The sequence below is a fragment of the Lynx canadensis genome, chromosome E2 (genome assembly GCF_007474595.2).
Source record: "Lynx canadensis isolate LIC74 chromosome E2, mLynCan4.pri.v2, whole genome shotgun sequence".
Taxonomy (NCBI): domain Eukaryota; kingdom Metazoa; phylum Chordata; class Mammalia; order Carnivora; family Felidae; genus Lynx; species Lynx canadensis.
Genome location: NC_044317.1, coordinates 53,357,865 through 53,373,975, shown reverse-complemented (window position 1 = coordinate 53,373,975; position 16,111 = coordinate 53,357,865). Strand labels below are relative to the sequence as shown.

The following is a 16,111-nucleotide window of genomic DNA, read 5'->3' as shown; positions in this document are numbered from 1 at the left end:
GGGGCTCGCACTCACGAACCTCGAGATCATCTGCACCAAAGTCGGCTGCGTGACTGAGCCACCCAGGCGCCCTGACGTGGTTGGTTTTTCAAGTGGCAAGTTGTACGTGTTTATAAAGCCGAGTGTATCTTTTTAAGGGATCCTGCTTTTGGTGGGACTATATTGTGCTGCTTTAACAGGCAGTTTTGTTAACAGCATTTGAACTCTGTCATTTTTGGTCGCTCCTGGAGGCACCTCCTGTGGTGAAGGGGAACCCCGGGAAAGCTAAAGGTACCACTGATTTGTTAAACGATTCTCAGAGAAAAAACCTAAGCCACGGAGTTTGGACATCTTGGGAAGATTAACCACGACAGGACACGGGAGTTATAACTTGCCCTGGGAATTACACAGTGAAGTGTTTAACATATTCAAGTAGTTTTCTTTGCACCGTTAGACATTTGAATACTGACCTTCTAAATTAGAAAATTTCCAACTATTGGGCACCAGGGTGGCTCAGTTAAGCGTCCAGGTCTTGGTCTTGGCCCAGGTCAGTATCAAGTTCGCAGATTTGAGCCCCTATCGAGCTCTGTGCTGACAGAGTAGAGCCTGATCTCCCTCAAAAAACATTACATTTTCAAGCCTCGCCCATTAATCCCTACGGGCACGTTAACAGGTGACAGTTAACTGGGTAGCTGCTAAATGCTCCAGGTCTACCCTTCCAGGTCTAAAAGGTCTAGCTTTTGTCTTACAAAGCATCATGGAGGGGCGCCTGGGTGGCTCAGCGATTATGCTTCTGACTTCGGCTCAGGTCATGATCCCGTGGCTTGTGGGTATGAGCCCAGCGTCAGGCTCTGTGCGGACAGATCCAAGCCTGCTTCAGATGTGGTCTCCCTCTCTCTGCGCCTCCCCTGCTCACGCACACTCCCCAAAATAAACATTAACAACAAAAAAAAGGCATCACGAAATTTAACATTCCCTGTCCCTTTCTTTCCAAAAAAGCCCAGACTTCCTGGTGTGGCACAGACCAGAAGGGCCCATAGGACCGCGAGGATGGGACTGGGTCTGAGATGGTGGCAACTCCATACTTTACAGCTGACTCGACAGCTTCACCCACTAGGCAACCTCAGGCCGTGGCAGTTTTGAGAACTACGTGGGACCCTGGAGGAAATTCCTTGAAGGGTAGTTACAGGGCAACCGTTGTGACAAGCGACTTTTCTTGCTCAGGGGGCCTCCCTCCCCTGGGCCTGCCTCCGCAGCAGACACACACTGCCAAGACACCACATTTCTTTAAAAATAATTTATTGGTTAGGGATCACAAAGTACAGGGAAAGCCAGAGGGCAGTGCCTGTGACCCCCGGCTGTCCTTCCCTGTGTGTGCACCTGGAAATACCTTTGTGGACACCAAGCTTGGCCCTCAGCACCCTCACCCTAACAGCTGCAGCGTTAGCACCTGACCGCGTGGGAAGTTTGGACACACCCTGTGCACAACGCAGGGTCCCCCCCTCCGATCACTTTCCAGGCATCTTTTTTTTGCGAATGGTGAAACTGCCCTAGTTGTTGCAACTGTCAACTTCTTAAAACTTCATGAATGAGGACGTCACGGGCAATCTACGCCTCAAAGCTCTTAGAGCCGTTTGAACATTTTAGGAGGCCTTCCTGAGCAGCAGTGACTAAAGCCCTGTGGTCCCAGTATTCTAAGGCCCAGGCTGCCTGTGGCACCTAAACAGGGGCCCCCGGAGTCCCCCACATCCTAGGGCGGCGATGGAGGAAGCGCAGGCCAGGCCAAGCATGAGGAATAAACAGTCAATTTTATTGGGCTCAGACCAGGAGTCCGTGGGTCTTGAGGACCTCTGTGTATTTGTTGATTTTCCCCTCCACGTTCTTTTCGGCCTGTTTCCGTAGCCTCTGTGGGGTGAGGAGGACAGATGTCGGTCGGTAGCTGCCGCCTGGGACACTCCTCCTCCCAAGACCCCACCCGATCCCACTCCCCTCCCGGGAGCTGGGCCTCAGAGAGGCCTCCGGGGGCTGAACCACCGCATCCAGACACACCCCCGCCCCCAAAGGCCCTGCCCGAGCCTGGTGCCCTTAGCTTCCAGCCCATCCTCACCACAAGCTGCTTCTTCTTCCGGTAATGGATCTTGGCCTTCTCCTTCCGCTTCTCCTCCAGGGTGGCCGTTACTGCCTGGTACTTCCAGCCAACCTCGTGAGCCAGGCGCCCCAGGTAAGCAAACTGTGGGGGAAGGGGGAGAAGTGAAGTGGAGCCAGGGTGGCTAGGGGACAGGTGACAAGCTGTCACAGCAGACCCTGCTTTTCTCAGCAGGCATGAGCCAAGACACAGCCGCCCCCTCCTCCTGGCATCAGCTGAGCCATCGGCGTTGTCGGCACTGCCAACAGTGGCATCCGCAGACCATCGTGAGAAAGAGACATCATCTGCCAGCCTCCGGGACCTCAAGTCCACCCCCCCCCACCCGGCAAGACCACTCCATGTAACCGACAGCTCACCTTCCGTGTAGGCTTCAGCCGCACAACTTTGAGGGCGGCGGGAACCACCATCCGCTTTTTCTGTTAGAGAAGGAGAGGGGCTTAAAAAACCTGGAGTGAGGGACAGACAGGGGACAAGGCTGGCTGGAAGAGCGTCTCAGTCAGTGCTGTTCTCACGAGGATCAAACAATGTAGGTACAACTGTGCAACATCACGGACGCCGCGCACACGAATGCGGCACGGGAACGTCACGCTCACCTTGTCGTAGGGGGGCGGGATCCCATCAAACACCTTGAGGCGGTCCAGGGCGGCCTGGCCTCGCTTGGTCTTGTGGGGCAGCATGCCTGTGGGCAGAGGGTGGCAGGCTCGCTCACCGGGGCTCACGAGGACCCCCGCCCCGCCGGCGCACAGGCGGCCTCAGATGGTAGTGCATGTGGAGTCATCTCATGGTTGGGGAACTCGAACACGAGTGGGAGAAGTCCTCATCACTGGCCACCCGGCCGTCCCCGCCTGCGGTCCTCGGGCCCAGCTCACCTCGCACCGTCCGCCAGAAGATGCGGCTGGGCGCGCGAAAGTGGTAGGGGCCTCGGGATGGGTTGGTGTTCATCCGCTTGCGGAGGAAGGCCAAGTACTTCACTGCGGGGAGAGAGCAGCGCGAAGGCTCAGCCCCAGACACACGCACATCCACACTCCCAGGGGCCTTTTAGGAACTCACGCGGGCACCTCCCACCACCTGCGGGCTCACTTTTGGAGCCAAGGAAGCCTGAGGCTCTCCCAGGTCAATCCTCTCTAGCCCTCCTCCCACATCCGAACTTACACTTGTTTCTGTAGAAATTGCCAGAAATGTTGATGCCCTCGCAGCGCACGACGACGACCTTCCGGCCTAGAGAAAAAGGAAAACGAGGTGACGGAGGAGAACAAAAGCTAGGTAGCCAGCCGAGGGCTTTACCTACAAACTGGCCACCACACACCTGCCCGGTTACGCCGAGGACCCGGAAACAGGGATCCTCCCCTGTATGAACTGACCGTAAGGCACAAGAAACCCAAGACCCTGGCAGGGGATCCCCTTGCCCCACCCAAGTCACAGAGCTAGACTTGTGCTTAAAATTAACAGCCAAACAGGAAAAGAACGTTCCATGTTGGGAGCCCCTGACCCCGGGACAGGGAGGGGCTGGCAGGTCTCAGAGCGGTGCATGGGGTTGATCTCATGGTCGTGAGACTCAAACGAAAGATGGTGATTGTTGCTCATCACGGACCTCTGGTTGGGACTCGGTCGGGGGGGGGGGGTGGGAGGGCAGAGCAGACTTACCCAGCAGCACCTGTTTGGCCACAATGGCCGCCAGGCGGCCCAGGAGATGGCCTCTGCCATCGAGCACCAGGACCTGGTGGAGATGGGGGGAGAGCTTAGACACACCCACGGCACTGACTACCCACCCCCCAAAGCAACCATTGCTTTCTACTTGATTCTTTCACCTTCTCCCCCAGAGCAATTCCTATCCATTAGCACGCCTGGAAACTAGGACCCAAGGCCCATTTTACAGATGTGGCCAAGCAAGCAAATGGGGGACTCGAGACTTCAGTAAATGGAATAAAACAAAGACCTTGCCTCACATCTCACAGCTGCCTGAAGGGCAGGAATTTTTTAAGCCCAGATTACATTCAAGGCTGAGAGAACGTGCTGGGATTTGAACAAAGACTGGCAACACTCTGTCCACGGACCCAGTTAGAATTTATCATCGGTGACACCAGCTGCGGGAATGCTGACGGATTCACTCTCTCCTGATCTCAAGGGCAAAATCGTTTCCAGCACAAACTGAATAGTAAAGGAAACGGGCCCAGTGTGGGTGAGGCTCTGCGGTGTAGACAAAAGCCTGTGCTGGGTTTTACATGGACTGTGTCCCTGGGTGAACTGCTCAACACCGAATCCTCAGCTTCTTCACCACGAGCAAAGTCCCCACTCTTACCGAGTGCTTGTTATATACTTGTGATTGTTGGAAGGCAGAAGGGTACAGAATCTAAAGCCAGACTTCCTGACAATGTGACTTTGGCTAAAAATCTCCAGCCTCCTCACCTGGAAGATGAGGATAACAGTATCTGCCTCAGGAACGTTATGGGAAGGTCAGGGAATTACACAAAATACAACACAAGCCGTGCCAGGAACACGTGTTCAGAGAACTTCTCTACCACTTTCCCCAGGGCACACACTTGCTTTTTCCTTCCTCAACCACTCAGACTCCTTACATGAAATTTACACGGGGACCATTTCCCCGAGCCATCCCCTCCTTTACAGAAAAGAAATGACAGGAGTGCGGGCACTCAGACCTAAGCTTCTGCTGTGTCCCTCGAGGTCCCCAACCTCCCCTCCCCCCACCTCCCGTTTAAGAACAGTGTAGGTCCCGGGGTTGTGGAGCCTTTTTATTACAGGTCCCTCCTTTCAGATCTTTAAAATCAACCCCAACGAGCAAGAGAAAAAGAGGAATTCGTTCCAGCACGCCCTGTAGGCGAGAACGCTCTGGACCCACTGCCTAAGTTTCCTACGAAAACGCTCAAAGCTGCAGAACACGGATTAGCAGTCCCACGAGGTTGAAGCAACGCGCGACTGGGGCATGTTGGTCAGTCCTCGGCGTCTCACCGCAGCGAGGCCGCCCAGGCGCTTTCTGCGTGCTTCCCCGCCGCTGGGGACACACGGGTCTCATTCGGCCAAGGGACAAAAGCAAACGAGACCTAATTTTAAACTAACTCTTCCCGTGCTGGGAGCCCCCATAATCACCCCTAAGGGAGGAACGATGCCGCATTTTAGCCAGTCACCGACCAAAAAAAACCCCCGTGTATCTCCTATTTCCCCCGCTGCAGACTCTTCTTTGACCAAAAGCTGCCCCGTTTCGCTCAATTAACCTAGACTAGATCTCACAATACACCTACGAGGGAAAAGAGGGTATAACTCGGCCCCGGCCTGGATCCCACCCGGCCCCACGCCTCCCCGGCCCGCGCGGAGCCCGCACCTGAGCCTCCGCCATCTTCGGCAGCCGCCTAGGAAAGGAGGAAGGCTCTGCGCAGGGTTTCTTATCCCTTGAAACAGGGGCGGAGGAAGTGACGCCGCATGGGCTGTGCGGGCAGCTTTCCGTCTTTGCATTGGTTGAAGCGTCTAGCGCGTGCGCAGAGAGGCCCCGCTAGAAGGCGGGCCGTCTCCCGACTGTCCAATCCGGGTCCAATTCTTCTCGCCGGCTCTTAGATAGCCATTGCTGTGAGGGGCGAGAGATCACGTGGGGGTAGGACGGCTCAGCTGGGGCGGGGCTGGCCAGCCTCGGCCGCCATATTTTTGAGGGGCTGCTAATCTCCCTCTAGGGCGGGGGCTCGCCTGCTAAAGCGAGCGCAGGCTGCAGGGCACGTGGTGGCCCGCAGAGGGCAACGAGGCTTTCTGTTCAGGGCCCAGTCTAGACTGGGTAGGTCTGGGTCCGGTGCCTGGTGTGCCTCCTTATGACCTGGCCAAACCCCTCGCCTGTCTAGACCTCAACGTCCTCATCTGTAAAACAGGTGGAAGTCGTTTTCCCTATGCGATCCGAGAGTGTATGAGGGAATGACTCCAGATGGCTTCTGCTGCGTCCCTTACCTGCGATGTCCTCCTCTCCAGCCCCACCTTCTAGTATCTGGCATGTCACAATCCCAGTGCTTTTTGGCTGGGGTCCTTTCCTCCAGAGAGCTTCCCCGGTGTCTGGGGCTGGCCCGGGTACCTCCTCTGGGCTCCCACAGTGCCTGTTCTCCTGCCATCAGAACGTGTCACGCTGTACTGACCCCAGAGGGGTCCCGTGTCTTCTCCCCCATAGATCAGGAGCCCTGAGGGGGCTGGGTGGGTTCTGACCCGCATCTGGGTCCCCGCAGTGCCATGCACTGGCTCTGGGCCCCAGGAGGCGTCAGAAAACGGCTACTGAATGAAGCATTGCGTTAACCGAAAAACCGAGACTCACAAGCAAACTGCCCCGTCCACACCACGTCCCACCTACAGACAGGCCTGGCCAGAGCTGGTAGAAAAGGATGATTTATATACAATTTCCTGGGGACAAGGACTTTGTACAGAGGGGGATAGGTGGGTCTGGGGCTGGCGTTGGGGGTTGGCGTTGCCTCCATCCTGGGGGGAGAGTGAGCGGGGCAGCGTGGTCGAGGAAGGAACCAGTCTCTAGCTGACTTTCTCCGAGTCCCGGCTCTGTGTCCTCGGGCAGGTGATTCCTCTCTCTGGGCCTCAGTGTCTTCCTCTGTAAACGGGATGATACATGTGTCTGTCTCACGGGGCTGCTTGGGGGGTCCGTGGAGAGAGGAGAGGAGAGGATCAAGTGCAGGGCTACTGAAAACAATTCCATTTGCAGTGAGCGCTCGCTGTGTTAGGGCATCGCTGTCCGAGACAAGACGGTTCTCTCAGACAGTGATGGGAGCAGCGGGATCTGAGCTCTCCCAACACAGCCACAAGGTAGCCCCATGTGAAGGTGAGCATTCCAAGGCAACTAAGGAGCTGATTGTTACATTTTACCTAATTTAAACTTAGGCAGTGGTGTATTTCTTTTTTTTTTTTTTTTAATTTTTTTTTTTCAATGTTTATTTATTTTTGGGACAGAGAGAGACAGAGCACGAACGGGGGAGGGGCAGAGAGAGGGAGACACAGAATCGGAAACAGGCTCCAGGCTCTGAGCCATCAGCCCAGAGCCTGACGCGGGGCTCGAACTCACGGACCGCGAGATAGTGACCTGGCTGAAGTCGGACGCTTAACCGACTGCGCCACCCAGGCGCCCCTGCAGTGGTGTATTTCTTAGGAGAGCAGGAAGCAGAGTGGATAGGAGCAAGGATGGGAGGAAAACTCAATGGATGGCCTTAAAAAAAAAAAAAAAAAAAAAATTGTAGGGGCGCCTGGACGGCTCAGTTGTTGGTTAAGCGTCTAACTTGGGCTCAAGTCATGATCTTTTTTTTTTTTTTTTTAAATCTTTATTTATTTTTGAGAGAGACAGAGACAGAGCAGGGGAGGAACAGAGAGAGAGGGAGACCCAGAATCCCAAGCAGGCTCCAGGCTCCACAACCCCCACACCTGTCACCACATCCCCCCCACCCCCCCATGCAGGGCTCAAACCCACAAACCGTGAAGTCATGGCCTGAGCCGGTCAGACGCTTAACCGACTGAGCCCCCCAGGCGCCCCTACAGATGAAGCATTTCTAATAAAAATTTAGTGTCGCATGCACACTGGATTTTAAAGACTTGGTATGAAAGAATGAGTAAACTATCTTGGGGCACCTGGGTGGCTCAGTGGGTTGAGTGTCCGACTTCAGCTCAGGTCATAATCTCCAAGTTCGGGAGTTCAAGCCCCACGTCGGGCTCTGTACTGACAGCTCGGAGCCTGGAGCCTGCTTCAGATTCTGTGTCTCCTCCTCTCTCTGCCCCTACCCCACTCATGCTCTGTCTCTCTCTCTCAAAAATAAACATTTAAAAAAATGAGTAAACTACCTCAATAATTTTTAAAAATATTGATTACATGTTGAAATGACAACATCTTGGATACACAGGGTGAGACAAAATATATTAAAGTTACCTGTTTCTTTTTACTTAAAAACATGTGGCTACAGGACGCCTGGGTGTTAAGCGTCTAACTTTTGATTTTAGCTCAGATCATGATCTCACAGTTTGTGAGATCGAGCCCTGCATGGGGCTCCACGCTGACAGTGTGGAGCCTGCTTGGGATTCTCTCTCTCTCCCTTTCTCTCTGCCCCTCCCCTCTCCTCTCAAAATGAATAAACGCTAAAAAAAATTAAATTTAATTAAAAAAATGTGTTGTTTTTTTTTTTTTTTAAGTAATCTACATGCCCAATGTGGGGCTCGAACTCACAACCCTGAGATCAAGAGTTACATGCTCTACTGACTGAGAGAGCCAGGTGCCCCAACTATTAGAAAGTTTTAAATGACATGTGTGGCTTGTGTTCTATTTCTGTTGGACAGCCTTGCTCTGAGGGCTTTGTGTGTGCCACTTAACCTCCAGACAACTCTATGGTAGAAAGAATATTATTAGAGTCTTTTGTACAGATAAGGAAACTGAGGCAGAAGAGGGAAAGGCTTAGATGCCCAGAAAGCCCAGAGTCAAGTCTTGCCTCTGTCACTCATGTGCTGTGTGACTTTCGGCAAATTATTTACTTCTCTGTGCCTTGGTTTCAGCCTCTGTGAAACAAAATAAAAATGACACTAGCTTCTCAATTCAGTAGGTTAATTCGTAGAAAGCCCCAGCATAAGGGCCGTAACTCTAAGGCATTATATGTGTGAACAATTACTGCAAACTGCTTCTTAGAGTCCTCTGGGCCCATCAGGAACCCACTAAGGCTTTCTGTCCTTTCTCCCTCCTGGCCCACCTGCCTCCTGCCTTCACACCTGTTCTCACCTTCTTTTTTCCATCACTCACCTCCCCTGGTTCCCTGCTACCCTGGACAGGAAGTCCCAGCTCCCTTGCTTGGTGTTTGAGGCCTAGATTTTCACACCCACACTCCGCTCACAGCTTTTTCACACCTGGAAGTCTTTGCAAAGATGGTCCCCTCCGCCTGCTTCAGGAGGTTACTCTCTCCTGGCTTGCAGACTCCTGTAGCCAAATGTCTCCCCTGGGGCCCCCTCATGCACCCAGGTCCCCGCTGAGCTCACTCTCTTTCCCTAATCTCCCTTGTCCCTCAGGTTCCCCACTGGGCCAGACCCAGGGTCCTCTGTGCCACCTGCCCAAGCCTGTCAACCTGCAGCCCTGTTCTTTTTGTCTTGTTTTTTAAAGATGTGCTTTTTAAAGATTTTATTTTATCTTTTATTTTTTTTACATTTATTTATTTTTGATAGAGAGAGACAGAGCACAGGTGGGGGTAGGGGCAGAGAGAGAGGGAGACACAGAATCTGACCCAGGCTCCAGGCTCTGAGCTGTCAGCACAGAACCCGATGCGGGGCTTGAACTCACAAACCGTGAGATCATGACCTGAGCCGAAGTCGGCCGCTTAACCGACTGAGCCACCCAGGTGCCCCTATTTTATTTTATTTAAAATTTTTTTTAATGTTTCTTCATTTTTTGAGAGACAGAGTGCCAGTGGGGGAGGGGCAGACACACACACACACACACACACACACACGCACGCACGCACGCACACAGAATCCCAAGCAGGCTCCAGGCTCTGAGCTGTCAGCACGCACAGAGCCCGATGCGAGCCTCGAACGCATGAACTGTGAGCTCATGACCTGAGCTGAAGTTCGACACGTAACCAACTGAGCAACCCAGGTGCCCCCTAAGGTTTTCTTTTTTTTTTTTTTTTTTTAAACATTTATTTATTTCTGAGACAGAGAGAGACAGACGGGGGAGGGTCAGAGAGAGAGGGAGACACAGAATCTGAAACAGGCTCCAGGCTCTGAGCCGTCAGCACAGAGCCCGACACGGGGCTCGAACTCACGGACCGCGAGATCATGACCTGATCTGAAGTCAGCCGCTTAACCGACTGAGCCACCCAGGTGCCCCTATTTTATTTTATTTAAAATTTTTTTTAATGTTTCTTCATTTTTTGAGAGACAGAGTGCCAGTGGGGGAGGGGCAGACACACACACACACACACACACACGCACGCACGCACGCACACAGAATCCCAAGCAGGCTCCAGGCTCTGAGCTGTCAGCACGCACAGAGCCCGATGCGAGCCTCGAACGCATGAACTGTGAGCTCATGACCTGAGCTGAAGTTCGACACGTAACCAACTGAGCAACCCAGGTGCCCCCTAAGGTTTTCTTTTTTTTTTTTTTTTTTTAAACATTTATTTATTTCTGAGACAGAGAGAGACAGACGGGGGAGGGTCAGAGAGAGAGGGAGACACAGAATCTGAAACAGGCTCCAGGCTCTGAGCTGTCAGCACAGAGCCCGACACGGGGCTCGAACTCACGGACCGCGAGATCATGACCTGATCTGAAGTCAGCCGCTTAACCGACTGAGCCACCCAGGTGCCCCTAAGGTTTTCTTTTTAAGTAATCGCTACACCCAACGTGAGGATCGAACTCACAACCCGAGATCAAGAATCGCGTGCTCCACTGACTGAGCCACACGCAGGTGCCCCCGCCCTGTCCTTCTTGATCCCTGACTCTTGAAACTGCCTTTCCCCTTCTCTCCATCCCCATGGTGCCAGTCCTGGCCCTGACTCAGGCCTTGTCCTCTCTCCCGGGACCCTCGCCCAGCATCCGGTCTGTCCGGTCGTCATGGCCCCAGAGTGGTCTTCCTCATCCGGAGCATACTCCCCCCCTCCCCCCCCCCTGCCCCCCCCCCCCCCCACAAAGTCCAGAGTGCTGGGCTTGGTGAAGGATTCACCGAACCGAGTCAATGCTCCACGAGCCACAGGGGCAGCACATCCCGGAGCCTGGAGGCGTAAGCGCCTGTGGCCTCCACAGGGTCAGTGTCATCCCCTCGGACCTCCCCAAGCCCTCTGTCCGTTCTGCTGGCTCACCTGCTCCCTGGGGTAGGGCGTTCTCCATCTCCTCCTTCGCCAGTGCAGGCACCAGGCAGCGGACATCAGCAAGAGAGCCACAGGCAACAGCAGCAGGAGGAGCAGCAGAGGGGCCTGAGGGGCTGGCAGGGCTGTGGCCCCCAAGGCCCTGGGGCTCCTTGGGGGCAGTGGGGTGGAGGAGTCTGCCGGGAGAGAGCAGGCTGGGGGAGTGAGGAGAAGGGCTGGGTCAGAGAAGGGCAGAGCAGGGCAGAGCAGGGGGGGGGACCGAGAGAGAGAGGGAGACGCAGAATCCGAAGCAGGCTCCAGACTCTGAGCCATTAGCACAGAGCCCGACGCGGGGCTCGAACCCGTGAACCGCGAGATCATGACCTGAGCCAAAGTCGGACGCTCAACCGACTGAGCCCCCCAGGAGCCCCTGGAGAGATATATTTCTAGGGCTTATGTATTGATTTGTTTATTCCTCTTTTTCCTCCAATCGGCTGTGAGCTCCATGCGGGTGACAGGAACCTTATCTGTCTTATTTATTGCCAGACCCTACTACTTAGTGCTCATTAAGTAATATTATAATAGCTTAATTTCATAAATTAAATATCTGGCCAAATGACAAATTGACAAATGGGCAGATAATAAAACGGCCAAAGACCCTTCCCTGTACACGCTCACCCCATTCTCTCTTCCCTTCACCCACTGGGCTCCAGCCACATGTGTCCCTTCACTCTTCCTTAAACACATAGGCAGGTTTCCGCCTCAGGGCCTTTGCACCGGCTGTTCCCTCATTCTCAACTTTCAGTGACTTTCCAGCCAACCACCTCAGACCATGCTTCCATCACCCTGTGGTAATTTGCCTGCATAGGGGTCCTTATACTCAGCTGTTTTCCTCTTTAATTATTATCCTTACATGTTTATCGTCTTTCTCCTCAATTAGCATATCAGCCCCCCATGGGCAAGCACTTGGTCTTGCTCTGGGCTGTGTCGTCACCAAGGACATGGTTCATAAAATGTGGTCAAATGAATGGATAGTCATAAATGTAAGTACCAATGACAAATGAAGCTTGATTTAGATGGCAAAATGATTGGAAGTGTGGGGAGAAACAGAAAATTAGGATGGAAGGTAGCTTAAAAAAAATTTTTTTTTTAATGTTTATCCTAGAGAGGGAGAGAGAGCGCGAGCTGGGAAGGGGCAGAAAGGGAAAGAGAGGGAGACACAGAATCCGAAGCAGGCTCCGGGTTCTGAGCCACCAGTCCAGAGCCTGATGAAGGGCTCAAACTCACAAGCTGTGAGATCATGACCTGAGCCGAAGTCGGACGCTTAACCGAATGAACCACCCAGGCGCCCCAAAAGGTAGTGTTTAACCATCCCTCTCAAGGGCACCAGACGGGCTCAGCCAGGGGAGCGCGTAAGTCCTGATGCTGGGGCTGTGAGTTCCAGCCCCGGGGGTGGTATAGAGAATACAAACGAAAACAGAAATAAAAACCAAACAATCTGACAGATCTAGTAACAGATACCAGGACAGGAACCTCCAAATAATATCATAGTAAGGTGGGGAGAAAATAATGTACACACAGATTCAACTCGGATCCTGCCAAAAAATAATCTATTTTTTGCCCCCCTTTTCCTCCTAAGACAGGGTCAGTTACATAACGGATTATGTACTTGGCCACAGAGTAAACCTTACTATGCTGAAGAAGTCATGTTTTCACAGGGCGTAGTCTCTCATTATATTCTGATTATGTGATTTCCCATTGATCCTTTAGAGTTGGTGAGTCCCCTCCCCCAGCAACTGTTGACACACCTCCTAAGAGAGTCTGAATTCACATGTGTCAGCAGTGTGAAATGCACACTGGTTCCTAAAGATTTAATAGGGGACAAAGGACGTGAAATGTCACACTAAATAATTATTTATTTATTTTTGTAAGAGCCTATTTATTTATGGGCCTGGGTTCGAGCCCTGAATTGGGCTCCTCGCTGCTAGCACAGAGCCTGCTTGGGATTCGCCTCTCCCTCGCTCTGTCCCTCCCCCGCTTGTGCGCGCTCTCTCTCTCTCTCTCTCTCTCTCTCTCTCTCTCAAAATAAATAAGTGAAACTTGGAAAAAAAAACCTGGAAAAAAAAAAAAGAAAAAGGCAGGGATGACTGTTCCCTTCTCAGAGATGGGTAAACTGAGGCCTAGAAAGAGGAATGAACTTGGGGGGACATGCCCCAAGGTCACACAGCCAATGGGAGCAGAGCAGGGTCTGGGATGGCCTGAGGGGAAGGGGTGAGGGGCTGTGGGATGCGAGAGGTGAGGGTAGGAGGTGGGGGCTTGGGGGGCTTGGGGGGGCCTTTACCGGGCTGACACTGTAGCTCCAGGCACCCCGAGAAATTCCTGCGGGTGATCCAGGGCTTCAAGGCCGCCAGCTGCTCGGAGGTGTCCTGCAGGAGGTGGGAGATGTTGGTCTGGACGAATCGAAGACAGCTGGGGAGGGGCTGGGGGCAGGGGAGGGAGACGTCACCACCGCATCACCCTCCGCTCAGGCCAAGGGCCTTCCCTGCCTGGCAATGCCTAAGAGGGTCCCTTGAGGGTCTCCGAGGGAGAGTGTGGACCCCTGCCCCCAGGATTGCTAAGGGGAGATGTCCTTAGCGATGCACAGCAAGCGGGCCCAGTCAGATCTGGGTCCCGAGGGGTTCGGATCGCCTCCTTCTGGTTGCTAGAGGAGAGAACCCCTCAGCAACGCCCAGCAACGGGCCTGAGAAATCAACTCAGAACTGGAGCATTAGGCCCAGGACCCTCGCCATCCTTCAGTGCCCAGGGAAGTGTTCTTTTCAGCAGTGGGGCCCCCCAGGGGGACTGGGGTTCCAGCCCCACCACCCGTGGGTTGCTAGTCTAAAGAAATCTCCAGTAAGTAAGCCCTAGGAAGGCATTTCACGCACTCCCCTAGCTGTCTCCCAAGTTCAGGGCTAACCTGGAAGGCACACAAGGTGACAAAATGTATCTCGGTGTTGACCGCCTCCAGCAGGCTTTGCATCTGGGACCCAGCCACAGCCTTGAGCCGACCCATCCAGCGCTGGGCCAGGACCAGGCGCCAGAATGGCCCACAGAGCTCGTCCTGGGAGAGAAAACCCAAGTTCAGGGGCCCGCCGGCGGAGGGGGCTGGGGGCCGGTGCTGGTGGGGCTGGAAGGATGAGGGGCCAGGGCCTGGGGTCCTGCATCCCAGGGGAGGAAGGGGCAGGTCGGCCAGCTGGCGAGTTCCTCCCCCCCCAGGGGTGGTGCTTCCTGAGTCTACCCCCGCCCCAGCCCCTCCCATCTGCGACTCACGTCCTGTAGGTTGGAGGCGACGGTGACTGGGTAATCCTGAAGCAGGTAATCAGACTATGGGAGAAAACAGGGTCAGACCCGGCTGAAGACCGGAGAAAACGGAACTGTGGAGACCCAGAGAGAGGGGGATAGGGAGCCACAGAGAGAGAGGGGGACAGAGAGCCAGAGAGAAGGGGACAGAGAGCCAGACACCTAGAGGGGGGAACTTAGCCCCAGTGGGCGCAGAAAGGCGCACCGGAGACGATGGGACCGGGCCCTCACCAGCTTTCGGATGGTGACCTTGAAGGTGGAGGAGATGGGGCTGTGGCTGAAGGAACAGTCGGGGGACCCGCGGAGGCCAGGGCTGAGCAGTAGCAGCAGCAGCAGGGAGGTCTGCGGGCGAGGCACGGGGTGGGGGCGCCCTCTGTTGGCTCCACACGCACCCCTCACCTGGGCACTCACCCCCCACCAACCCCGGCCCCCTTCTCTCTGTCTCCCCTCTTTCTCCCTTCCCAGGTCTCCTTCCCTCTCATCCAGCAGTCGGCCTTCCTGCTTGGGGCTCCCGTGCCCGTCTGGGACCAGCCCCCCCCCCCAACTATTCCTCTCTGCCTGTATCCGATGCTGGCCCCGTCCGTCTCCCCAGCTCCCCATTTCCCCGCTGCGCCCACGGCTCCCCGTGTCTGCTCACCTCAGCCCGCGACTTTCTCTCTCTGTCCACCTACCTGCCCCTCTCCGTCCCACACTCCTCTTTCTCCACGTGGGTCCTGCCTTCCCCATTTGTACCTCCATTTCTTCCCCGACCCTGTCCATCTCTCCCGTACCCCTGTCGCTGTCCCCCACCCCTGTCCAAGTCCCCCTCCTCGGTGCATGTCTCCCACCATTGTCCGTCTCTTCCCTGCCCCGTGTCCCCCTCCTCTATACATGTTCCCCACCCCTGTCCGTGTCCCCCACCCCTGTCTGTGTCTCCCACCTCTGCCCATGTCCCTCTCTTTTGTACATGTCCCCCACCCTTGTCCGTCTCTCCCCTGCCCCTATGTCCCCCCGCTCTGTGCGTGTTCCAACCCCTGTCCAGGTCCCCCACCTCTCCATCTCCTCTCTCAGATCTGCCCATTTTGATCCGGCTCTGCCTCTCCCCCAGCTTGCCCCCCAGGTATACGCACAGTTGGGCTCCAGGCTGGCGCCAGCACTATCATCTCGGCCGGAGGCCCCTCATGCCTATGGCCAGATCTTGGAAGGGACAGAAGAGGGAGTCTCAGACCCCCACACCCCAGCCCCTTCCTCACCCGCCCCTTCACCTCCCCACCCCTCCCTCGGCTCCTTGATGTGGCTAAGTTTCCGCCTCCTACTCCCTCGGGCTTCCTGCATGAGCCCCAGTTACGGTGAAAACTCATCTCCCCTTCTAAGAACCCCGACGTCCGGTCCCCGGAACCCTCCCCAGGCCAGGGACCCAGGAACCTGACCCCCATCCCTCCTCCCTCAGCCAGGAGGGGGACCCCAGCCCCGCCCCTCGGGGACCCGGAGTCCATTTCTCCTCACGCACCAGGCTTGCCCCGGCTGGGCGTGGAAGGGGCCAGGCCGGGTGACAGCCAGAGATCGAAAGCGAAAGGAAATTTTGGGGGGCGATAGTGAGCCCGGGGTGGATCGGGCTGAGGCAACGGGCGCCACCTGGTGGCGACAGGTGGCGTCTCACGCGCGCCCCGGAGCACCGAGTTGGGTTGATTCCCCGGTGGGACCCACAGCGAATGGGGAGCGGGCTCCAGCCAGAACCAATGCACACGGGGCAAGGAGAAGGTCGCCCTGAGGACTTCATCCTCTCCTTGAATGGGGAAGGCTGGTCCGAGATGCGCACAGGAGTCAGAAGGAGGAGGGCCGAGCGCTGGAAGAGATGGAAGGAGAGCTG

At 55.1% G+C, this 16,111-nt stretch overlaps 2 protein-coding genes and 4 non-coding genes across 9 annotated transcripts; all 6 read right to left on the bottom strand.

The window, feature by feature from the left end:
- Positions 1-1,768: 1,768 nt before the first annotated feature.
- On the bottom strand, positions 1,769-5,495 carry RPL13A (ribosomal protein L13a). Its single transcript, XM_030299718.2, has 8 exons — positions 5,463-5,495; positions 3,770-3,842; positions 3,278-3,343; positions 2,995-3,096; positions 2,719-2,804; positions 2,482-2,541; positions 2,087-2,209; positions 1,769-1,884 (listed from the first exon to the last, which is right to left on the bottom strand). The coding sequence occupies exons 1-8, from the start codon at positions 5,475-5,477 to the stop codon at positions 1,798-1,800; spliced, it is 612 nt and encodes a 203-aa protein (XP_030155578.1). The 5' UTR covers positions 5,478-5,495; the 3' UTR covers positions 1,769-1,797.
- LOC115503637 lies at positions 2,328-2,414 on the bottom strand. Its single transcript, XR_003965468.1, has one exon. It is a non-coding gene; the product is annotated as a small nucleolar RNA SNORD35 (small nucleolar RNA).
- LOC115503635 lies at positions 2,611-2,682 on the bottom strand. The gene has a single exon (XR_003965466.1). It is a non-coding gene; the product is annotated as a small nucleolar RNA SNORD34 (small nucleolar RNA).
- On the bottom strand, positions 2,872-2,956 carry LOC115503633. The gene has a single exon (XR_003965464.1). It is a non-coding gene; the product is annotated as a small nucleolar RNA Z195/SNORD33/SNORD32 family (small nucleolar RNA).
- Positions 3,636-3,719, bottom strand: LOC115503634. The gene has a single exon (XR_003965465.1). It is a non-coding gene; the product is annotated as a small nucleolar RNA Z195/SNORD33/SNORD32 family (small nucleolar RNA).
- On the bottom strand, positions 3,772-15,815 carry FLT3LG (fms related receptor tyrosine kinase 3 ligand). Of its 4 annotated transcripts, XR_003965381.1 has the most exons (10): positions 15,752-15,815; positions 15,372-15,438; positions 14,494-14,604; positions 14,233-14,286; positions 13,880-14,023; positions 13,265-13,403; positions 10,939-11,120; positions 5,463-6,747; positions 4,425-4,531; positions 3,772-3,842 (listed from the first exon to the last, which is right to left on the bottom strand). XR_003965381.1 is itself a non-coding variant. In XM_030299714.1 (8 exons), the coding sequence occupies exons 2-8, from the start codon at positions 15,402-15,404 to the stop codon at positions 6,498-6,500; spliced, it is 894 nt and encodes a 297-aa protein (XP_030155574.1). In that variant the 5' UTR covers positions 15,405-15,438; positions 15,752-15,815; the 3' UTR covers positions 6,481-6,497. The 4 variants fall into 4 exon arrangements, 3 of the variants coding, with proteins under 3 accessions (XP_030155574.1, XP_030155575.1, XP_030155576.1); XM_030299714.1 differs by lacking the exons at positions 3,772-3,842; positions 4,425-4,531 and having other exon boundaries at positions 6,481-6,710; positions 10,939-11,138; XM_030299715.1 differs by lacking the exons at positions 3,772-3,842; positions 4,425-4,531 and having other exon boundaries at positions 6,481-6,710.
- Positions 15,816-16,111: the final 296 nt, after the last annotated feature.